At 38.0% G+C, this 25251-nt stretch overlaps 1 protein-coding gene across 9 annotated transcripts in view; it reads right to left on the bottom strand.

The window, feature by feature from the left end:
- UIMC1 (ubiquitin interaction motif containing 1) overlaps positions 1-25251 on the bottom strand; it is a 91876-nt gene that overhangs the window by 19691 nt on the left and 46934 nt on the right. For all 9 annotated transcript variants that reach the window (XR_009153853.1, XR_009153851.1, XR_009153852.1 and 6 more), the window contains 6 exons: positions 17373-17497; positions 15880-17013; positions 10545-10609; positions 7068-7156; positions 6012-6091; positions 115-274 (listed from right to left, as the gene is read on the bottom strand). Coding sequence is in view for 6 of the 9 variants with exons in the window: in XM_058173034.1 (XP_058029017.1) it covers positions 115-274; positions 6012-6091; positions 7068-7156; positions 10545-10609; positions 15880-17013; positions 17373-17497 (1653 nt within the window). In the remaining 3 variants the exon portion in view is untranslated. The remainder of the gene's footprint in view (positions 1-114; positions 275-6011; positions 6092-7067; positions 7157-10544; positions 10610-15879; positions 17014-17372; positions 17498-25251) is intronic.

Below are 25251 nucleotides of genomic sequence, written 5' to 3'. Positions count from 1 at the left end.
TGTATGGAAGCTGTCCCCCAAAGGAGTTTCCTAAGTAATGCCATAATTGCAAACAGATGCAGGGGGGGTCGGCCAGAACTGAAACACAACTGCAAACCAGAGAAAGCAGCAAACCTGGACCATCTTCAATTGCGTCCTCTCCAGTGCCATTACAATTCATAGCATGTAGCTCAATTTCTGAAGCTGGGAATCTGAGTTCACACAGCGGACATGACAAGAGGTGATCAGCTTGAGGGCTGTGCCCAGGTGCATGCTCTTTTGCATCTTCATCAGCCTGTGAAAGAGGATAAAAAATCAGTTCAGTTTGTGTTGCAAAGTTTGTTGTCCGTGCTCAGTCTTGATCGTCTGTCATTTCTGATCCTCCCTTGGCTTGATCTTCCCAGTCCCAGGACTTTTTTTTTGCTACTCAACAGGTCAGAGAGGCTGGCACTCATGAGTAAACTGATAATCAAAGCTCCTTTCAAAGACAGTAAATGTGCTCTCATGATTAAGAGCCCTTAAGAGCCATATGTCCTCTTTAAAGCAAGGATCCCCTGTGCCACCAGGATGCTATTCTCTTGGGAAAATGTAAAACATCCTTAAATTGAGAAAATGAGAGCATTGGCAACCAAAATAAATGATTGACAGATTATTTTCATGCATCCAATCCAGAGTTTGCCTGTCCCTAGGTGGCCATACTTCCATCAGTGTGCTCTTCTACCAGGATAAAATACATGTTGAGGCTTCTGTATGAATATTTCCTCTTTACTGGCTCTATCTGGTTTCAAGTCCACATATAGAATAATTGAAAAAGACTCAGCATTTTTCCCTTTGGGATGTATGGTAGTTTAGTTCTTGAGAAACTTAGTACCTTCACTGGAACCTGGTTGAAATTCAGATCTGCAGTGAATAAGTTGCTCATTACATTTTCTGATGGTGGGAATTCAAGTAACAAAGAGGCAAGCTCCAATTCTGAATTCTAAGTTAACATTTAGCCAATTAAGCACTCAGGCTGTGCAGTATTTCAGATTCAGTTTCTCAAAGGTGCTTCCAAGTGCACAGGAGTGTGAACACAGCACCTATATCCACTTTTTAAAACAGGTCTCCAACCCCCTGGGCCACAGTTCAGTAACAGGCTGTGGCCCATTCGGAACTGGGCTGCAGAAGTGGCAGGAATGCACACGCAGCTCCATTTGTGAGAATGGTGCATATCCAGGGGCCATGCGCGCATTACATTTTGGGGGTCTTTGAACACTCAATCCGGAAAAGGTTAGCCATCACTGCTTTAGAGAATTTAAACTCAACTTCAAATTGCCACATAGTCCTATTAAACATACTTTTTAAAGCTTCCTTATATTTCAGAGCCTCTTGCTCTTCTTTTATCCAATCAAACTTCTCTTTAAAATTATATTAGCTATTCCAAACAATTTTTGATCAGTAGGTAGCTAAATATTTCTGAAGTAGAGAATGGTAAGAACTAAGAACAATAAGCAAAGGAAAATGAATCAGACAGGATCTGACCTGAGCAAGCTCTTCTTTTTCTTAACAAAGAACCATTATTCAGCACTTTTGAGCTTCTTCTGGGCATATACTAGCTACTGTTAAACCTGATAAGCTTAATATAAATCAGTGCTTCTCAAATAGTGGGGCGCGCCCCCCAGGGGGGGGCGCAAGGCTCCATAAAGGGGGGCGCGTTTGACCTCGGCAAACACTGTCATAACAAGCTAAGCCCCGTGTCTACAGTCGTGCAGGGGCGCGAAAAATGTTTTCTTCTTCCTAGGGGGGCATGACAGAAAATAATTGAGAAGCACTGATATAAATGAATCTGTTACTTATACATGAATAGAAAAAAATTTGCTTTAGTTTCAAGGCTGGGGCAGCATTGAATATGTGGTTCCTTTACATCTATCTATTGTCCGTGTCTGCCTGTCAACCCCCCTCTCCCCCCCCCTCTCAATTTTATATGCCACCGATCTCATTGTACAAGGTGACTTTAAGTAGCATTTATTTATTTATTCATTCCTGCCTGATATAAGAGCTGGTTCTCATTTTCATAGGAAGATTATTAGCAGATTCTAAACAATCTACAGATGCAAGCTGACCCACTTTCTCAAAAAAAGACATCCCCCCCCCTCTTATATTAAATGAGTGCAAGAAAGACAGTCTCAATTGGCCTATATCTATACTACCATCCTCAAAGTAAAGTACTTGGCAAAATTCTTGACTTCTTGCTTTAATCTTTTTTCCTTAAAAAATATGCTAATCTGAGATCCTAGAGACTTGTTCCTTGGACTGATCATTTCTAGTCACAATTTATTTTAACCACATGTTGCTGAATAAGACACAATGACTATTCATACAATGTATAAAGCATGGTAAATAAATCACAATGGTTAAATTCACAGTCCAAGCTAAACTAAACCAAACCAAACTATTATGTCTTAGAAAATATACTGTGGTTTAAGTTTCTAAAAGGCACTCAACCACATCAGATAGTAAATTGTTTGATGTGACTGTTCTAGATGGAGATAGTCAATATCTTAGATTCCTTCTACCAGTCCTCAAAATATTTTTAAATAATTATAAATAATTAAATTATATTAAATTTTAAAATATAAAGACAATTCTGTGGCTTAATTCCCAGCTCAAGAAGAAAAGACATAGATTCTTCTTGTGAGCAAGCTCAAATCCTGCTTAGTAAATTGAACAGGCCAGTCAGCATACTCCAAGACCTCCAACTTTAGTGACACAGAATAAATAGAGAATGACCGGATAATTTTCCTATACTGAGATTTACAAAAGAGGCTTGTTGAAGCTTGGAAAAATTTGGTGAGAAGAGGCAAAGAAAAAAATGAAAGAAAATCAAGTTCTAGGACATTATTTGGACACACTAAAGATCAAGATCACTAAAAGTAAAAGGAAGCCGGTTTATTGGATCAAGGTTTATTTATTTATTTTATGTATTTATTTATAATTTAATTTCTATACCGCCCTTCTCCCGAAGGACTCAGGGCGGTTTACAGGTTAAAACAGGTATGTTATCTCTGGTAACTCTTAATAGACTTTTGCTGATCAAGACTGAATAATGGGTCTTTAAGGGGTTGTTTGTAGATAAGAGATGAGATATGGGAAGAAGAGTTCATTCACTGTATTTTAAGAGAAAATGAAAGATTACTAAAATGTGTATTCTCTACATATCATTAAGCCTACCCAATTTTGAGTCTCCCACAGAGTCTCCAAGTCACCATTTTGAGCCTATGCCTTAGAATACTCACGTTTTCAACTGGCAAAATGACTCTACTATTTTACTCTCCTAATTTTAATCTATTTAAAGATTCCTACACATTTCAAATAAAGATTTGCCCGAACCATTAAAGGGTCTGTTTAAATTTTAAACTAGCTGGTTGGAATATGTTCTATATGAACTAGGATAAGGTCATTTTTATTAGGATAAAACTAAGAAACTCTCTCTCTTATTCAGATACAGGGCAAGAGAAATGGAGAGAAACTGTTATCTATGTCCTTAGAATGGCTCAGTTCCAAGGAAACCATCAGGAAAAGCATTTTGATTGATTGCTTTGGCACGCTTCATGTTTTGTTTTATGAGTAGTCTCTTTTAAATAGGCCTATTGCTTAGCGGTTTCATTACAAAATTTACATTGTAAAGTAAGAGACCAATTCTAGGTAAGGAATTTCACTGACTGATTGAACACTGCTTACATGTACAGGGATTTGTATGATTGGCCTTTAAACAAAAATCTCAGCTGTCTCACCCTGCTGGCATGTGATCAGAATTAAATTGCAGGCAAACCCTCACAAAATCCTTTTCTAAAGAAAACTAAGGCAGATAATTAAATCGAGGTGAGAGTTCTGTGGTTGTTAAGCTACATGGCAGCTATTAGTACACCACCACATCTTCCAAGTATTTCACATCTTAACATAGCAACATCTCATTTTCTTTTGGTGTGTCATGAAGAAATGCTAGGCACAGAATGAGATATGCCAAAGAAGGGGAGTTCTGATCAAATCGGTGCTACCTTAATAAGATGACACATAGACAGATGTGAAGAACTGTCTACTTCTGCCCCATTTCCACTTTACACAGCCTTGCGGAGCAAATGCCAGGTGTCCAAACAAACTGCTTACACTCCCACAGTAAATAACTCATTGTAAATGTAAATGCAGCATTGTGCGGCAACGCCTGTCAGTCCCTTCCCCCTGAATGGCGTTCGATAAGTCCTGGGAGAACGGCAGAGAGATGCTTTAATGGCATGATTGGCAGACCACCCAGCCAAGAGGAAAGCAACAGTATCCCCTGCAGTTTGCAGCTGAAACCTCCTCTGTGGGCCAGCAAATGAGGCAACAGAGGTGTGGATACAGAATCAAGCTCGTCGATGTTGAATGGTTTGTCTCATTAATTGCTCAGCCACAGAACACAAGATACGATTATGCTCCATCTAACTCTTGTTTAACCTGAAGATAAAATCATGCCATAGCATTTGGGTCCTTCTGCTCAGCATCACAAGGCAAGGTGTTAAGATGGGCTACTTTCTTATTCCGAGCGGCTGTCCTTCCGGCCACCTGATGTCTGTCTGCATAATTCTTTTATTTACTCATTCATTTATTTTAAATGTTTATATATACCCCTTGTCATGGAAAGCATCTTCATATATTGCATCGTGTTTGAAAAATGTGTTTTAAATCCAGGAATATATAACGCAGCATACAATAATGAAATACATAAAATAACATTGCAACAGCTATGAGTAGTTCAACTGCACCTTCATAACCTTTCAAATGTCAGGAGGAATAAAAAAAGACTTTCAGCCTGAGCCCAAGTTGTAGCAAAGCCTTATTTATACTTTCTTTCCAGGGAAATGTCATTCCAATGAATCAGTGCCACAACAGAAATTCCTCCCGCTCCTAACTTCAGCCCCGAACCCATTCATAAAATATAAAGGACCTTCTCCTAATTGAGACCAGCCCAGAGCCTTTTAGACCACGAGCACTCGGTTATTCATTGATACGCTCTCTCATATAGCTCCAAATTCTAGTAGACGAAGGACACTTGGCCAGAAGTGCCTGAGCTATGTATTAGCATGTCTATGACAAGGTTATGCTGCCTTTATATACCATAGGCATCATCATATAGGCAGATGCCCTGTGGAGGCTGGAGGCTGTAAGAAGGAGCCTTTCGCATCTGAGTCATCTTGTCAAGCATTCTTCAATCTGCTGCATTCGTGTAACCTGTCAGAACAGCACTTGGAAGTCCTTTTGATCTCCTCCTCCCCCTTAAATTGCAACCTAATTAGGTGTCTTTACCAGAAACAGCAACTAAAGTCAGATGTCATTGTTATGACAGCTGCATGCATGGTGACTGCAACCCAGTACATTGAGAGAAGGAAGAGAAAACTCAACACAACAGCATTCATCTGGCGATAACAATACAAGCAAGAGAAGATTTTCTCTGGGTTAATTTAGAGAAATACCTAAGCTTGTTAAATGAAAGCACTAATACGAACATAGCAATCAATCCAAAATTCGACAGCACCAGCCAGCATTGACACCACACATTCTGCCCACTCCGTTTCCATAAGCAACAGTGGGAGATTAATCTCACTGTGAAATCAATTTTGTTCTCATGCTTGTAACCCCTTTGTTCAGTTAGAAACATGATCCAGGAGCAACTGGTTCCCCCTTCCATAGGAGCATCCAGTCGTGTCCTCTGGCACATTTAGCATATTACAGCTCACAAAAGCACTGCAGCGATAAGTGTTGCACCCAAAATGACGAATGTGAGAAAGTCAACAGAAAACCCTTAGCTAACAAGAAGTGCCATAACCACGGAGGAGAAATTGATGATAAAAAGGAAGAAAACACCAGGAGGCCCAAGAAGAGAGCGCACATTTCTGGACAAGATTTTCTAGCAAGCTGCCTAGTTTGCAAAGCAGCTCATTTTGGAAAATGGGTTAGAAATGAGACTCCACATTCCAGATGCTTTACTGGCTGTTATTCCCTAGGGACTTGCTTACCTGCAGAAAGACATTTTTGCTGGATGAATGGATTTCTCCACTCTCAGACTCAACAGCTTGTGATGGACTCTGCTGGGTTTCTGCAACAGAAATTTCCATGTTAGCGGCAGCAGCAGCAACCGCCCACCCCCTTCCTAGATTCTGTAAGCCCCATCCAACTCCCTCTCCCCCCCTCAGCACACTCCACACTAGCTGATAAAATGTATCCCATTTGCTTTACAGTGTCTTCATAGTTTCTAAACATTTTTTAGACTTGTCACAAATGTTAGCAGACAATGTGCAACAACACAGCTGAAGTAGAAGTTTAAAGCCATAGTGCAGCTATGTGTAGATAAAACTAGTGCCGCTCTATGGCTAAATGAGAAACAGGGAACAGTAGGGCATGTAAACTGTACACTGTTGGTGCAAGCTGGTGAACAGTATTATGCGAGAATAAAGCCCCTCAGCTCAGCACTACATAGCTGGTAATTTTCTTTGTATCCTATCTATGTTTCCCTCAATAAAAAACTTATCCAATCATCTGTAGGAAACCCCAGAATTAAACCTAATCCTGTGTCAAATATACAATTGGAAAAAAAGCTTGCTTTAAGAAAAGAATGTCAGAATTAGATTGGCTTTGGAAAAAAACAGTTTAACCTTGAACCATTTCACTGAATCAAGTTATTCATTCAGAACTGGGAGGAACAAGTATGTCATTCAGTCTCTAGAAGACAGGATCAAGAGATCTTGTTCCATTATACATAACTAAGAAAAAAAGGTCACTATAAACAGTTACCGAAATAGTATTTAGTCAAAACAAAGCAGCTCAGCAAGTAGTACTTATTTCATCTTCAGTCTGGTGCCAAGCAAACAATAGGAAAAGGAAAATAATGAGGCAAGAGGCATCTGCAGGCAATATACCATTGAAGCAAAGGGCTTATTTGGGGGGGGGGGGGGATGGACAGGGGACAATGCCCTGAAGTCCCAGATAATAATAAACAATATGGGCCTGCCTGAAAGGAAAGGACATAACCATTCTGACTCAAAATTGCAAATAAACTGTCACAGAGGTCATACCAGGGCACACAGTGATTTCCTCCTCAGCATGATCCTCTGTGGCAATGTCTGGGTTCTTCGTATTGTCCAAAGGAGTCAAGGCACAAATACTGACAAAACACAAACATATGATAAATCAAAGTCACAAAGCATTCTGGTGAAAAAGCAGATGGAATTCTGTAAGCTCTGCTTATTCAAAGAGGGTAGCAGGAGAGAATGCAAGGGTGGGGGGGAAAGAATCTTAAAAAAAGAAAGAAAGAAAACCATTTGCCACCCAACCATATCCTAAAAGCAATGTGCAAAAAGGAAGGCTGTTTACTGAGATCTGTAAATGCTGCTTTGATGCTTTCTAGTCCTGGTCACAGGAATATGCCAGGTAGCAAAACAGCCATATGCTTAGTGAGTAACTCCTTAAAGCAGAACAGAGTAGGGATCTTTTGGACAATGAACACTTCATTATCCATACTTTACTGATCAGTTTTTTCTGTATCATCACTACACTCAGAAGTCAGGAACCTGACACAATTCAAAGTTTCTGTATAGCAGAGTCTTGCTATGAAAAGCATGAAAATTCAACTTTGCCTGATTCCTCTCATTTCCACTTTCCAGCAAAGTCATGTTGTCTCCATGTCAATTTAAAAATTTTCCTTTTAAACTGGTCCTAAAAATTGTACTAACTGTCTTTACTTTGGCTGTAAACCGCCCTGAGTCCTTTGGGAGAAGGGCAGTATAGAAATTGAATCAATCAATCAATCAATAAATAAATAAATAAATAAGAGAAAGGGGCTAGCTAAGCTACTATGACGTAACTGTCCTTTCATATTTCCCGTATTTTCCCGTAGTTCCCTTGCTAGAGCGATCAAATATGCAAGTGTATATATAAAAAAACATAAATCACAGTATTGACTAAAGAAAAGAGTTACTAAATTCAGCTACAAGCCTTAAGCAGACAGAAACAGCCACCGCCAATTTATGATAAGTAAGAAAACTCTAATGGAAAATCATGTGACTTTCTCCTATTCTTTAAATAAAATATAATTATTAATAATTATTAAATAATCATTTAACATCACTATTAATAAAACTATTTTAAACCAGTTGTTATGGATCCAAGCTCCGTGTAAACCATCGAGATTTACATCAAAAGACTTTGTGCTAAACAGTTTGCTAGGACATTTATAAAATGGGCTAATCAATTTGAAGTCCTCATCCATTGCTTGCTACATCAAGTATTTCCTGGTAACAAAACCTACAATCATTTATTTAAATCTCAATCTAATGTACTTTGCGTAAGCTAGGAAATGACAAAGCTGAGGGGCCCACAAAAATCAGCAGAGGGACATGTCTTTGGGAGAAACCATTTCCAAAATTATTTCAGAAGCTGAAGACTCAAAGAACACTTGAAACCCACTGATTTGGGTGCCGTGCTCTGTCCAACACAGGACTCCGCTGGCAAAGGGCCACTTGCCAGAAGGCAGCATTTAATGTACACAGCACTGAGAATAGCGTGGCTATGGTTAGTTCAAGGCAGATGAACTTTCTGATGAAATTAGGTGTCACAGCATGGAATGGTCAGCCTTGATGCCAGAGGTCTGATGAGGGCAGCCAACAACTGGATTATGAAATTCCTGGGACTTCAGATTAGCAAGCAAACTCTACTGCATCATCCCTGCTGTGGCTTGAAAAATGTGCAGGATACTAATCCAGGGGTGAAATGCTCCCGGTTTGGACCGGATCGTTTGATCCGGTAGTGATGGCAGCGGGTGGTTCCGAGAACCGGTAGCAAAAATTCCTGCCCCTCCCCTATGCCCAGCTGACCCATATGATCATCAGAGGTTTTATTTTTTTTACTTTTAAAAGCATTCTTCAGCCAAAAAAATGCTTTTAAAAGTAAAAAAAAAAGCCTCTGATGATCATGCGGCTCAGCTGGGATTGCCAGAGCCTTTTAAAAGCAATTTTTCTACAACCTCTTTGGCCGAAGAGGTTGTAGAAAAAATGCTTTTAAAACTAAAAAAAAAAAAATAGCCACATCCACCCAGTCACATTACCCCACCACCATCAAGCCACGCCCACAGAACTGGTAGTAACAAATTTCACATTTCACCACTGTACTAATCCTTTACTCAAACTCTGGGGAAATGGAACAAGCCTTAAGAGACTGATGGCTTTTGCATTATGACCATTTGAAATTTAGAAAAATGACACCCCAGAATTAGGGCTGTTCCAATTAAATGCTAGCTAATGAATACTTTCCAAATAATGTCACAGTGGAGAAACAAAAGTTTTTTCCTCCTTTGCTTTCCCTTTCAGTCCCTCCTGACAGTAATGATGACGAAGAAATTGACTCATCCTTGAATACCTCACTCCCAAAAGCATTACTATAAAAGACAAACCAACAAATTCCTTGTGCAACTCTGTATATATTATTCCTTCCTTGCTGCAGGGTGGGAAAAGTTATCACATCAGTTAGTCTGCTCCCTCATACAGCATTTAGCCAAAATGTTGTTAGATCAATGAAAACAGGACATCAGGCAGTGAAAAACTGGTGGCCTCATGCCAAGGCCACTTAATTATAAGACCTGGGGAAACTAACCTGAGAATTAAGTGACTTTTCCCAGCAATCGTCTGATTGAGCACAAATATTGGGACTTTCCTGGGAGTTTATTCCATGAAACTTTCCCTGTGACCTGTGCCATCTCTTCAAATGGCCTTCATTTTCTGACCTTGGTAGAAAACTGTTCTAGCTTGCATGTTTCATTTTTGCTTTAAGAAGCTTCAAAGAAGCAGACTTCCAAGAATATATCCTAGAAATGGTCATTTCGTTATTCCTGCTAAGGAAGATATGTAGCAGTGACCCAAGTGTAAAAAGTAAGCAGCTCCCAATCCTTCTGTTTCATTTTCTGAAGGAAACAAGAGTTTGAAGCTTCCAAATTATATGTGTCACTCGCTCGTACTTTAATTGGACTTCCAAGAACATGGTTGTCTCAAAGAAACAAATATTGTCACTATTAGGATGGATTTTCTTAAGATTCCTCTTCTGTTCTTTCCATTTCATACTCATGCGCCTGTGTGCATATGCGCACACACACTCACAATCACCATGCCTACACATGGACTCTGAATTTATTGCTGTCGTTATTCCCGAAAGCTTACTGCTTTGAGCAGCTATGTCAAATTAAATCATCACATTTTTTGGCCAGGAGCTGTACTTATGAAAAATATTTGTTACAATGGATACTTTGGTTGGAAGTCGAGGACTACCTGTATACAATTTTCACACAACAGGACAAGAAATTATCTACCATATTTAATCACCATGGAAAGAGAAATGACATCCCTGTGTTCAACTACCACATCTTTAACCTAATATAGTCTGCACTCTGAAATAGTTACAGGTACAAGACAGAATGTCTGGGCTACGGCTTCCTCAGAAGCCATGAGCCCAGGTAATTTGTCTCTTACAGAGTCAACAGTGATGAAATATATCTCCTTACTTACCTTTGTGTAATCTGTACAGGCTCCCTTTCTTCAAGCATATCTTCTGCAAACAGCACTTGAGAAGCCTAAGAAGAAAAAACCCCATAATTATTATTTGACTATACATTATAATATCGATTATATTATGGGTAGTCCTTGACTTATAACAACTGTTCATTTAGGGACTGTTCGAAGTTACAAGAGAACTGAAAAAAATAACGGACAATCATTTTTCACACTTACAACCCTTACGGCCTCTCCATAGTCACATGATCAAAATTCAGATGCTTGGCAACTGACTCATACTGACGATGGCTGCAGGGTCCCGGAGTCATCTGTTCATCTTTTGTGACCTTCGGACAAGCAATTCAATGGAAAAGCCAGATTCACTTAACAATTGTGTCACTAACTTAACAACTGCAGTGATTCACTTAACAACTGTAGCAAGAAAGGTCGTAAAATGGGGCAAAATTCACTTAACAAATGACTTGCTTAGCAATAGAAACCTGGGGCTCAATTGAGGTCGTAAGTTGAGGACTACCTGTATTACACATCTAAAGAGACCCAAAGATCACCTGATTTCAAAATCATAAAAGTAAGAGTAGATGCCAAAAGGAAAAGGTCATCTAATACTTGCTGGCAACTCCTTAAAGAAGCTGGGTCTTTTCCTGGGAATTATGGCAGGAGGTCCATACATTCTTATTCCCCTAGGAGTGTATTTAAAGAGGTCCCCTTCAAATCAAATGGCTACAGAGTCCTCATAAAAGCTTGAAGAAACTATCATCATAACTAATTTCCCATAACTTATCTCTCATCAAGAAGGTCTGCATAACAACCAGGACCAAAACAGAAAGCCAAGAATTGTAGCAAAGAAGGCATGCTCTGTTGGACAAGTTGAGTTAAGTGAATAATCATAATAAAAGTTTGTTCGCATGATACCTAAACTCAGAAGTTAAATTCAGAAGCAACAGTGTTATAAAAGCTAACTCTGAAAAAGAACCAATCTGAAGAATATTAATGCATTTCAGATACTGAATGCATCACTTTATTGTCTAAAACAGAAATACCATCTTGCAAAATGTTTTGTGAGCAAATATACCCTGAAAAATGAAGTCCACATCAGAATTAATCAGTTGGATGCAAAGTTGACAAATGGATTATCATTTCCTATCTACAGACATTAGTGAGACATTAATTGTACTAAATGCATATTCTGAAAAGTAAATATGTTTTACTATACAAATTTTAAATGAAGTGGCTTTCTGAATTTGATAATTCTTCCAGGGCCAGGTGCTAAATATTTACTTATCTGTGTTTTTCTACACACAAAGCTTTTGGGTGTAAAAGAATAAGAAAACAATCTGAGAGTAGAAAGCTAGAATCTCTAGCCTGACAACTGTCACAAACCTTAATTTTGACAATCTTTAACCTTATTCTGCTAAATTTGTGGCTATGTTTTTCCTTTCTCTTTTTCCAACCTCCCCACTCCCACCCCCTATTTACATTTTCCTTTCTCTCTTCTTCCTACTCCCCATATTTTTTGTCAACCTAAGCAAACGTACTGTGAGTTATCCATTTTGGGGGAAGAACATGGCTCTAACTATAAGTGAGGACAGATGCTATACAGAAATCTCCTTCCTACTATGTTTCAAGAGCAGAGTCAACACTATGAGAAAAATTTGCAAACACTGCTTAAGGAGGGAAAGCAAATGACCCTAGGATCATGAGCAGACCCAATAAATATACTTTTCCAATGTGTATGTGTCATCAGGTAACATATTTGAATCCTTGGTAACTGCCTAGATTACGTCCTTGGCAAGATTTTTGGAAAATGGTTTTGCCTTTCCTCCTTCCTAGGGCTGGAAGAGAGAATGATTGGCCCAAGGTCACCTAGTTCACTATGGTGGGACTAGAACTCACAATGTTTTGGCTTTTACTCGGAGGCCTCTACATCAAATTCTGCAAAGAACTTCCTCTTACAGTCTTAAGACTGTAGAACAAATGTCTAAAACACAATTCAAATGACCATCCCCAAATTTATCTTTCTCAGTTCCGTTTTTAAAGGGAAAGTGCTTATTCAGATTCAGAAAGGTTAATGTTTGTTCAAATCAATCCCAGAAAATAAATTAAGAAACTGACTTGCTTCCTTAGCAAGAAACAGGCATAATTATTCCTAATGTTACAGTAGATAGATTTGAAGCCTCTTATCTCCAAACCAAAGCATCTTCCCTCTCTCTCTGAAATAATTGTCCTCAGTCCAGATGATTAAAGGTCTGGAGACTAAAACATATGAAGAACAGTTGCAGGATTTGGGTTTGGCTAGTCTAGAGAAAAGAAGGACTAAGGGGGACATGATAGCAACATTCTAGTATTTGACAGGCTGCCACAAAGAGGAGAGAAGGTCAACTTATTTTCCAAAGCACCAAAGGGCAGGATAAGAATGGATGAAAACTAATCAAGGAGAGAAGCAACCTGGAATTAAGGAGAAACTTCCTAACAATGAGAACAATTAACCAGTGGAACAGTTTGCCATCAGAAGTTGTGATGCTTCATCACTGAAGGTTTTTAAGAAAAGACTGGACAGACCCTTGTCTGAAATGGTATAGCAGGGGGTTGGACTAGAAGACCTCCAAGGTCTTTTCCAGCTCTATTTTGATTGATTGATTGAATCCCAAGCAGCTGCTCATAAAATGGAGGCGAGATTCACAACAGTTTCATAGGAAAGCTATTTTCAGCAGATATCCACATCTGCTACAACATCTTGTTTCACTCTAAGTCTGGACAACAAATAAGAAAAATGTTCACCTGAGTCAACAGAAGTATCTGCTTCTTCCTGAAGAACATATGGAGCTTGAAAGAGTCACTCAAGCACTTTAACTATTTTAACAGCATTTCATGTAATCACAGTGAGCAAACAATTACTAGGGAAGACTGACAAAACTGTAGCTGTTGCCTTCATTAACCATTTTGCAAGTGAGCAAATGCAAGCTGCATAGTTAAATAGGCCCGCCACTAATGCAAACCATCCAAAAAAGCACCTTGCAGATTTTACATTTACAACTTATTCAGCTATATTGTAATAGCAACAAGTGGCTCGACCAAGCAGCTGGCTGATAGCATCTGCTTGGACTGAACAACTAAGGAGACATGTTGGCACTTTAAATACATTAGTGCTTCCACTACTGTCAACACAAAGGGCACTGAAACTGTGACAAAGTATGCCGGTAGGTAATTACGACAAAGAAAAATACGATGCTCAAATGAAGCTTAAAACATGGAAAGTGGCCTTTGAATTATCTGCCCACTGCTTCCATGTTCTATTTCATGTGGAAGAAAGAAAAGCAATGTTAAAAATTACCTGTCGCGAAGCATATTGTCAGACTTGGCTGCCATCCCGCTTTTACTTCTCTGTTCTACTATTATAAAGTCCTTTTGTGTCTATTTACAAGTGAGGACTTAAGCTTTTTGCATTCTAATTGTATTTTCAAGTTTCCCCAATTATGCCATTTGTCTCTTGGGGTCCTAAAGCAATTTTAAATGTCAAGACCATTATTCCCCAACTTGAGCTGAATAAAAGGCTCAAGCATTCAGCAGTGATGGCGGCTTTCTGTGCATTTCACTTGCCAAAATACATTCCAAATTAAATATGGTCAGAAGCTCCAAGAGAACAGAAACGGTTTGACCTTAAACCATTCAGGTCATTGCCAGCTTATCATAAGTGAGTAAAGAAATTGGGCACAAAGCCAAGTGTTTCTCTTTGCAGGTCACCTTTAAGGTTGTTTAAATATAACCACTTTGGATCCAAGTCTGTAAGACCTAAAGCACAACCTGTACCGCTCTTCTACTTCTAAAAGAATATGCAGACATGACAGATTTTCCTCAGAGTGTTCAATATTATAAGGTAGAATATAAATATCACAAAACATCTTTCCATCACCAGGGTAAACAATCAAATATACTTGATAATAGTAACAACAAGGTTCAGCTTCAGTCAGAAGAAAATAAAGTTATACAATGATCTAGCAGCGAAGTCATTATGAAAAATGAGGGTTGAAAAAGGCTGACACAAACTTAAAATACAACAGCAATAAATATTTCACTTGACTAGCAATGGGTTTAAGACACGGTGGTGACCGACCGAAAGCTTCCTCTTGCCCCTGAAGAGAGAAAACCTGACACCTAGCGGCCAATCCATAGATATTTAAAGGACACTTTCAGCAAACAAAGCCAAGGATTAAGCTTAGTTCTGCGGCCTCACTGCATAGACTTTGACAGCTAGAGAGATTATGAAGTTTTCCTGGATATGCCTCGTTTTTTTATCCTGTAACATGATGAATGAAAAGGAGAATGCACTGCTCAAAAATGCAAAGCAGAAGCACAGAGGAAGCATGAAAGATTGATAGGTTTGTGAAATGTAATAACTCCAGAGGACAAAGCAATAAAACTAATTCAATAATAAAAATTAAAATTTCAGTTCCGAGTAGCAAAAGTTCACAGCAGAAAGCAAACCATGTTCCACCACAATTGTCCGAATATAAGACCATACGGGATTTCACATCCTGTCGATTCTAATATATACAACGTAATCTAGCCATTATTTTAGTAATACCCCTTGATCAACAAACCAGAGCACTGTGTTTGTTATACAGAGCTGTGCATTTGTGAATATAATTTTATTTACATTGTACAGTACACAGATAGTCCTCGACTTACAACCATTCCTTTAGTGATGGTTTGAAATTAAAAACAACACTGAAAAAAGTGACGCACCACCAATTTTCACACTTACGGCTACTGCAGGATCCCCATGATCACATGAACAGAATTATGGTGCTTGGCAACTGGCATGTAATTATGACAGTTGTACTGTCCTGAGATCTTGTGATCACCATTTGTAATCTTCCTAACTGGCTTCTAACAAGCAGCATCAACTGGAAAAGCCAGATTTGCTGAATGACTGCACAATTCACTTAACAACTGCCATGATTCACTTAACAACTCTGACAAAAAGGTTCATAAAATGGAGCAAAACTCAAAAAATTGTCTTGCTTAGCAACAACATTTTTTGACTCAATTGTGATCATCAGTCGAGGACTATTTGCATTATTAAAAGCAGATTTTCAGAGGACTCTAATGGATCATTAGATAACGTTCAGTACAGTAACTGGCACTTCACAGCTCCCATACAATTAATTCTTTGTGTTCCCTAGAATTCCCTCTAACCTTACCTTAACTGCTGAAAATTAATAGAATAATTTCTTGCCATTTTGATCTAAGAATGCACATGGCAGCAAAATGCCTAGCCACTCTGCTCTTTTTTTGTTGATTCGTAATTATCCAGGTAAGGCAAACTTACCTGAAGAGAACTGCTTGCTGATTCATCTCCGCAGTCAGAGTTTCTTCCCTCTGCTACATCCCCTGCTGGATGTTTGTAAGACTCTCCGTTTACTTGGGAAAGGAGCGAGGCAACATTATCAGGTTCCTTTTTCTCCTCCATGTCTTCCCCTTCTTGATCATGAGTATCTTCTCTTTGTCTTGATGTTTCCTTGTCTTTTGCAAGTTTACTTTGCCTCAGGGAACATGAATTAGGAATAATTGGTTCTCCAAATGGCTTCTTCTGCAGGAGCTGCCGCTGAGCCTGTTTCAGGCTTTTCTGGTAAACCTCAAGCTGGCACATGATGACTTGAGTATATTTGTTAGGATCTATTCCTTTGGGGCAGAATGGAACACCCCAATAATAGTGCACCACGTCTGGTTCTTCATGTTGGCATTTCTCATCAGTCCAAGGAAGTGTGCAAATTGCTGGTGCGCTTTCTGGTAGACCAGTCCTTTCTATAAGCTCAGCAGAAAGCAGTGTATTTTTGCCATGCTCAGCCTGATCTCTGAACTCGGAAGGACTTGTGTCATGATTAAATGTACTCTGTTGCTGGGCTTCCTTCTGTAGGACTCCTGGGCAGTCAACATGGAGGTTTCCTTTTAAGTAATTTTTGGAATGTTCCATTTCTTTGCTTGTTGGTGTTAGAAGGCTGCCTTTTCCCATAAAGAGTCTCTGGGGTTCCAGCTGCCAAGACCTCTGAGGTCTTGGGGGAAAGATGGGACTTGGGGTAATAGGTAACTCCTCTTCTGAACTACCTGATGTATCACTGGAGCAGTTCCCAGCTGGTGAGGAAGTGCCTGACCTTGCAAAAGTCTGGCTCTTCCCTGGAGATACAATTATGCTAGAAACTAGTGAGCTTTCAACTATGTCCTGGCTTAACCTCGTCAGTACTACCAGAGGACTCTTGGTGACATGTGTCTCTGTGTTCTCATCAGTTTTGTCACTTGGAAAGAGGGAGCTGCGCTTGGAGCAAGGAGACCCAGAGCAAGGCGGCAAAACTGCAAGGAGCTGAGAATCCTCTGGTCCAGATGGATGGTTTTGCACTGGAGACCCTGATGCCTGGGAAAGGAGAGGCACAGGAGCAGCAGCAGAAAACTCAGAAGCCTGGCAGCTCTGCAGGAAGAACAAGAACACACATAAAATGAAAATGATTTGCATGTATGTATATATGTATTCTTCTAATTATTAAATCAAATTGACTGCTGTTCTACACAGTAAAAAACATAAATAATACTTCCACATTAATCTGCTTGGTGATAGCCAACAGTGAAATTAGATATTATGCATCAATAAATCCATTAGCACAGTAAAGCTTAACAAAGATATTTGTTATATTTGCCCTCTTGTCAGGTGCTTTGTCGAAGACTAGGATTTCAAGTGAAGTTTCATAAGCCAGCCTTGGAGAAAAGTCATTTCTGAAACCTACAGGGCAAAAAAAAAAAGAGTAAAAGGAGAACATCTCTTCTACTTACACTAAGGCTTTCAGCAATGGCTTTTCTCAGAAGTTCTTCCTCTTCCTCCTCTTGTGAATTTAACTGTCTGGCTTCTTGCTCACTCATTTTTAAAGCCAAGGCAAATTGTTCGTCTTCTGACATCTCTGAGAAGATTAAAATAAAATTATAAATCATGATTAAATCATGGACCCTTAATTCTTATACTTGAAGGAGCCTGAAGACTTTCAGCTTCAGAAGGGGAAAACCCACACTAAATTATATAAGAATCATTAAATGGGAAATTATTATAGTGTGTACTCTCAAAATTGGAATAAGTAGTACTAAACAAAGCATAAAATAGTCTGAAAAATGTTAAATAATTGAGCCCAAGTCAGGCAGTTAGTTAAAGTTCCCACAGCAATCACAACTTTGACTTTTTAGATACATTCATCATAATAAAATATTTTATCACATAATTGTACGGCAGAAGCTTTATTTTATACTTTCACATCCAATATATAAATCAGAGAATAGAGGAAAGTAGTAGATTTTGAACGCAAAAGAATGCTTTAAAAATATCTAACAGAATAACAGAATGGGAAGGAACCTTGGAGATCTTCTAGTCCAAACCACTGCTCAGGCAGGAAACCCCTGTACCATTTCAGACAAATGGTTGTCTAATCTCGTCTTAAAAACCTCCAATCTTGGAACACCCACAACTTCTGGAGGCAAGTCATTCCACTGATTAATTGTTCTGTCAGGAGAGTTCTCCTTAATTCTAGACCAGGGGTGTCAAACTCAAGGCCTGTGGGTCAGATCCGGCCTGCAGGGTGGTTAGATCTGGCCTGCAGGGCCACCCTGGAAACAGCAAAGGACTGGCCTATGGTGCCTCTGCCAGTGAAAATGGAGGTCATGTGGGCTGTGCGGCCCTTTTCTAAAACCAGCTAATAACACCACTTTTTTTTCCAGTAATACCATAAAATTATATATCAATGGAAAGATAATTTAATCAAGAATGTAATGCAATAACTTGTATGAAGGATTTGCTATCAGAATAGCAGTTACAATATAAAGAAGAAAAGTGAAACACGTAGAAAAAATGAGATATATAAAAATTATCACCATAAAAAAAATGAGATATACAAAAATTATCATGTTAGTGAATACTTAGGTAAATAACCTTTAGCATGAATTGTGGCCTTACAAAGTCTTCCCATGGAGTGAACCAAGTCTTTTAGTTCTATAGCTTTTATAATGTGAAACCAAGATTGAATGATTGCTTCTATTAACTGGGTTTTATTGCTGGATTGCTTCTGACTAACAAGTTTCTTTAGTCAGCTCCATAGATTTTCAATTGGGTTAAGGTCTGGGCTATTCCCAGGCCATTCCAGCAGTGGAATATGATTATCTTGAAACTCCAAAAAAAGGAGTGGTGTTATTAGGCATCAAACCTCAAAAATACACTTTTCCCAAAAGGTTTCCACAATTTTGGCCACTACTGTATATGTTATGTTATGTTATGTTATGTTATGTTATGTTATGTTATGTTATGTTATGTTATGTTATGTTATGTTATGTTATGTTATGTTATGTTATGTTATGTTATGTAATGTAGACCCCTTGCAATTTGCATACCGAGCAAATAGATCAACAGATGATGCTGTTAATATGGCTCTGCACTACATCCTACAACATCTTGAGTCTCCAAAGACCTATGCAAGGGTCCTCTTTGTAGACTTTAGTTCAGCATTCAATACCATCATTCCAGACATTCTTCTAACTAAGCTAAACCAGCTACAGGTACCGGAACAGACTTGTAAGTGGATCACAAGCTTCCTAACAAACAGGAAGCAGCAGGTGAAGCTAAGCAAGATCACATCAAATACCTGTACAATTAGCACAGGGGCCCCCCAAGGCTGTGTGCTCTCCCCACTTCTCTTCTCTCTGTATACCAATGACTGCATCTCCAATGATCCATCTGTTAAGCTACTGAAGTTCGCAGATGACACAACAGTGATTGGTCTCATTCGAGACAATGACGAATCCGCATATAGACGAGAGGTCGAACGACTAGCCTTGTGGTGCAACCAAAACAATCTGGAACTGAACACACTCAAAACCGTAGAAATGGTGGTAGACTTTAGGAAAAACCCTTCCATACTTCCACCTCTCACAATACTTGACAACACAGTATCAACAGTAGAAACCTTCAAATTTCTGGGTTCTAAAATGGACAGCTAACATCAAAAACATCATTAAAAAGGACAACAAAGAATGTTCTTTCTGCGCCAACTCAGTAAGCTCAAACTGCCCAAGGAGCTGCTGATCCAATTCTACAGAGGAATTATTGAGTCTGTCATTTGCACCTCTATAACTGTCTGGTTCGGTTCTGCAACCCAACAAGAAAAACACAGACTTCAGAGGATAATTAGAACTGCAGAAAAAATAACTGCTACCAACTTGCCTTCCATTGAGGACCTGTATACTGCACGAATCAAGAAGAGAGCCGTGAAAATATTTGCAGATCCCTCGCATCCTGGACATAAACTGTTTCAACTCCTACCCTCAAAACGACGCTATAGAGCACTGCACACCAGAACAACTAGAAGGCCATCACTCTGCTAAACAAATAATTCCCTCAACACTGTCAGACTATTTACTGAATCTGCACTACTATTAATCGTTTCATAGTTCCCATCACCAATCTCTTTCCACTTATGACTGTATGACTATAACTTGTTGCTGGCAATCCTTATGATTTATATTGATATATTGATCATCAATTGTGTTGTAAATGTTGTACCTTGATGAACGTATCTTTTCTTTTATGTACACTGAGAGCATATGCACCAAGACAAATTCCTTGTGTGTCCAATCACACTTGGCCAATAAAATTCTATTCTATTCTATTCTATTCTATTCTATTCTATTCTATTCTATTCTATTCTAATGTAATGTAATGTAATGTAATGTAATGTAATGTAATGTAATGTAATGTAATGTAATGTAATGGAATAGAATAGAATAGAATAGAATAGAATAGAATAGAATTAGAATATCTTGGAGAATGATATTATTATTTTATTCAGAAAAATGTTCTACTTAGAAAAACTGCAAAAGCCAAGTAACTTTTAGCATGTTTTCATAGGAAACTATGGTGCTACTATCTACTTCCTAGCTCTAAGCAAGATTTTCCAGAACATATTAGAAAGCATATGTTGCTTTGACAAGAACAACAAAAAAACCCGAAGTTGCTTCAGAAAACATCTATTCAATGTTATTTCTGATCCACCATTTTCACTTGACAAAAAATATTGATGCTCAGAAAACCAAATGATAACTCCAATGATTCTACCCTGAATTTCAGAATCTCTGAGGATCTGAAGAATACTGTAAAACACTTTCCATCAAATAATTATAGGCTGTTGTAAGTTTTTCCACACAACAATTCTAAGGCAAACAAAACCATCAAAATATCGTATTCAGGAGTGCAGAATAAAGAAAGCAGTATCTTGAACAAACACAGCAACTTGCAGTAAGATAAGGAAACATTCCAGTGAAAAGTCTCTGGGCACCAAAACAACATAATACAATTTTCAAGAGCATTCTGACATATGTTCAGTTCACATAAGAAATAACTCCAGAGGAGAATAAGAGTTGACAGGTAGATTACTGAACCCCATTTCTCTCTCAGTTGCAGAAGAATAACAGCAAGCCAGTTTGAAAGACACATAAAAACAAAACATGGACTTCTCAAAATCTGATGAAGATACAACTGAGATAAGACAAAGTTTAATTCTGAACTGACTTTCATGCTGCCACATGGATCGAAATACGTGTTGACAGGGCACACCACTACATCACACAGGAGCAGTCTATTGCCATCAAATCACTATTTATAGTGTAACCAAGTTTCAAAAGAGAGCAGGAGGGAGGAAGAATGCTTGCCTGAAAAAAAGCAAGGGAATCAGTGACTCTCCCACTTTTGGATCTACCCCATTTATCACTCACTTCTATTCCATTCTCCCATCATTTTCAAAGACATGCAACCTTGAAAAAAAGGTTACCCACTTCTGTCTTAAATGGAAATAGTGGGTTTAAATTTGTTAGCAATGTAAGTAAAGTAGGGGAAAAGATACTGAAATTATAGTGCTTTGCAAAGCTACAGCAACTGCTCCATTGCTATAGTTTTACCACTCAGAGGCATAAAGTTCTTATCCTTCATTCCCATTGCCCAGCACTTGTGTATTGCAACTGAGAATACATTATACAGCTAAATTTTTTGTTCAGTTGATTTAACCATGGACCTAGCGCAACTCAAGCACTAGCAGAAGGCTTTAAAACAATACTTCCAAATTTAGCAACTTATGAATATATGGACATTTAGCAACTTATGAATATATGGACATCAACTCCATCAAATTCTCATCAATGGCTATGTTGCCTGTCTTTGAAGTCCATGCACCTAAAAATTGCCATGATTGAAAACAGTAATTTAAAATGATTGTGGTTATATCTCAACCATACAGTCTGTTCTACAGGAAGGCTGAGAGCAGCCATATCTTCACAAGCTGATCAAAGTTCTCGAAAGCTGGAGGCTCTGGCAAATGTTTTTTTTTTTTATGTAAAAAGTTTTATTTTCATTTTCCAACAACCTATTCAATATACAGTCTCTTATTCAACATTAATCATTAACTTTCATTTGTTACTTATTCGGACCTGCCCAGCTACCACTTCCTTCCTTAACAAACCTTCCTCCTCCCTTCTCTACTTTCTTCTACTTTCTTCATCCTTCCTCTCCTTCGCTTTTCTACGTCCTCTCCTCTTTCCCTACTCTTCTCTTCCACCCTTTCTAACCCTCTCTCTTTCCCCTTTCTTCTTCCTCTCCTTTCCCCTTTTTCTACCTCTCTCTTTCCTACCTGCTTTCTTCCTTCACTCCCTCCTCTCCCTCTCCATTCCCTTCTGAAATGGCAGCTGAGCAGCCCCGCTTTCATTTCAAATTATTTCTATTTCTTAATTACATATCTTCAATCATTCCTTTACATTGATCCTTCATCTCCCCCCCCCTCCCCCTCCCCCCGAGACTTCCCAGAACAAAGTACAGGGTATAAAATTAACAATCATAAATTAAAATACAACATAAGTCAAGACCTTAACTCCCCTTCCAAAAACAAAAAAAAACATTCTTCTTCCAGTCCATTATATATCAGTCCATTCCACTCCTAAAATCTTCAGAATCTTCCAATTAAGTTAGTATTTTCAGTTCATCAATAAAATATCTTCATCAATTAAGACCAAATATATATCCAATCTTCATCGATCAAGACCAAAACGATATTCCATCTTCCAGTATTCATCAAAAATTCTTCTATAATATACCTTTCTTCCTTAACAGTGTCCCAAACATAATTCATATTTCCAGCTTAAATTCTTAAATTTTATCCAATCTCCAAAAGTAAACAATATTCTATCTTCTCATATCTTTAATATCACTTACCTAAATCAAATAACATTGCTAATATTAATATTTCTTCAATTTACCTTACAATTAAACCCTATATATATATATATATAAAAAAGATACCATCAAAATCACATCTTAAACATTCTCCTTCCCTTGTCTTCTATCTTACACATTTCCTTACATTTTCAATCTCCAAAATATCACTTACATAAATCAAATAACATTACAAATATTAATATTTCTTCAATTTACCTTACATCTAACAAATAACATTATTAAAATTATAACTTATATCCAAAATATATCAATTATAACAATTAAATTCTATTTAACCAAATACCAACATTACATCCATAAATTTTTCTATCTGTCCTCCAAAAGTTAAACAATATTCCATCTTCCCATTCCTTTATACCTCACATATATCAAATAGTGATATACCCAAAATAAGTCAGTTGTAAAAATTAAACCCTATGTATATATATTAAAAAGAAAATACCATCAAAATCACCTTAAGCATTCTCCTTCCCTTGTCTTCTATCTTACACATTTCCTTACATTTCCTTACATTCTCCTCCATCTGCTCACCCAATCAACTTAACATCTAACAATAAAGACTTTCCAATCCTTAATATATTGGTGTAAAATCTCTTGTTTAAAAACTTATTAAGAAAAGATAAGCCTCAAAAGTTCCTATTAAAAAAAAAAAAGAAAAAGAAGAGAATAAAAAAAAAAGATCCATATTTAAAATAAAGAAGTTTGCAAGATTTTAATAGTTAGTTCTGTTTGCTTAAGAGCCATTCATAAACTGTAAAATCTACCAAAAAAGAAAAAGAAAATTTTCAATAAACTTTTCTTCTTAAACATTGTGATAAAGAAAAAGGAAAAAAGAGAAAAAAATCATTAACAGTTCTTGTTCATTTCATTTTAAAAAGTAGCTTGTTATGCTCTTCTTCTTTATAGCTTCGCTTTCCTTTGTATATTGCAAACGCCATTTTAAATCCACTCAAGTTGAAAGTTAGTTCAAAGGAAAGCTATTTAAGAGCTGAAGTTAAAATTTATTACTTGCAAATTCTCTATTAAAAAATAAAAAATAAAAAATAAAAGTTTCCGTATTTAAAATGAAAAAGTTTGCAAGATTTTAATAGTTAGTTCTGTTTGCTTAAGAGCCATTCATAAACTGTAAAATCTACCAAAAGAGAAAAAGAAAAATTTCAATAAACTTTTCTTCTTAAACATTGTGATAAAGAAAAAGGTAAAAGGAGAAAAAAATTATTAACAGTTCTTGTAAAAGTAGCTTGTTATATTCTTCTTCTTTATAGTTTCGTTTTCCTTTGTTTATTGCAAACGCAATTTTAGAGGCTCTGGCAAATGTTGAAAGACTACCACCAGTATCTACCACAGAAGGCAGGCTTAGATGTCCTTGGCCCAAGCCAGTGTTTCAAGACAAAGTGGTTTAAGTGTGCTGAATGCCTTGAGTTCAATATAAACTATGGATAACCATAGAGCCACAGAACCTGGAAGCACTTCAGCTAGTGCTGGAAGTGAAAGGTAACAGGATCCTTCATCTGCAGGACAGTCCCAAGTGATTTGAGCCTACCTGAATTGCTTCATTGGATTCTGCTCTTCACTTGGAAGCAGATAACAGCAACCTGTGTAACATGAATTGCTTTGCCAAATAAAATCTAATTTGCTTCACACACATTTGCTATTAAAACATCTATCTATCTATCTATCTATCTATCTATCTATCTATCTATCTATCTATCTATCTATCTATCTATCTATCTATCTATCTACATACACATACACACACACACACACACACACACACACACAAACGTGGTGGCTTAGTGGCTAAGACGCTGAGCTTGTCGATCAAAAGGTTGGCAGTTCAGCGGTTTGAATCCCTAGTGCCACGTAATGGGGTGAGCTCCCATTACTTGTCCCAACTTCTGCCAACTAGCAGTTCGAAAGCACATAAAAAATGCAAGTAGAAAAATAGGGACCACTTTTGGTGGGACGGTAACAGTGTTCTGTTATGGCGTTTAGTCATGGCAGCCACATGACCACGGAGACGTCTTCGGACAACACTGGCTCTTTGGCTTTGAAATGGAGATGAACATTGCCCCCCTAGAGTCGGGAATGACTAGCACATATGTGCAAGGGAAACCTTTATCTTTATATATAAAAGTGAAAACCACTCACGCATTAATCATGAAATCTCCAGAACTGTAAAGCCTACAAACTTGAAATTTGCCACATATGTTCCTCTAGGCTTCTAGGCGCTCACTAAGAAAAGAGTTTTCGAAATGACCATCAAAGCATTACTTTTTCCTATATTATTATTAACACGCTCTGATACTAAGGAGTTGTACTCCCCCTCCCCACCCAAAAAGAAATCTGTTCCACATTCTGATGCTAAGGAGATCTACTCCCCCTCCCCACCTCAAA

This window comes from Ahaetulla prasina, chromosome 2 (assembly GCF_028640845.1).
Source record: "Ahaetulla prasina isolate Xishuangbanna chromosome 2, ASM2864084v1, whole genome shotgun sequence".
Lineage (NCBI taxonomy): Eukaryota > Metazoa > Chordata > Lepidosauria > Squamata > Colubridae > Ahaetulla > Ahaetulla prasina.
This window is presented reverse-complemented; position numbering and strand designations above follow the sequence as displayed.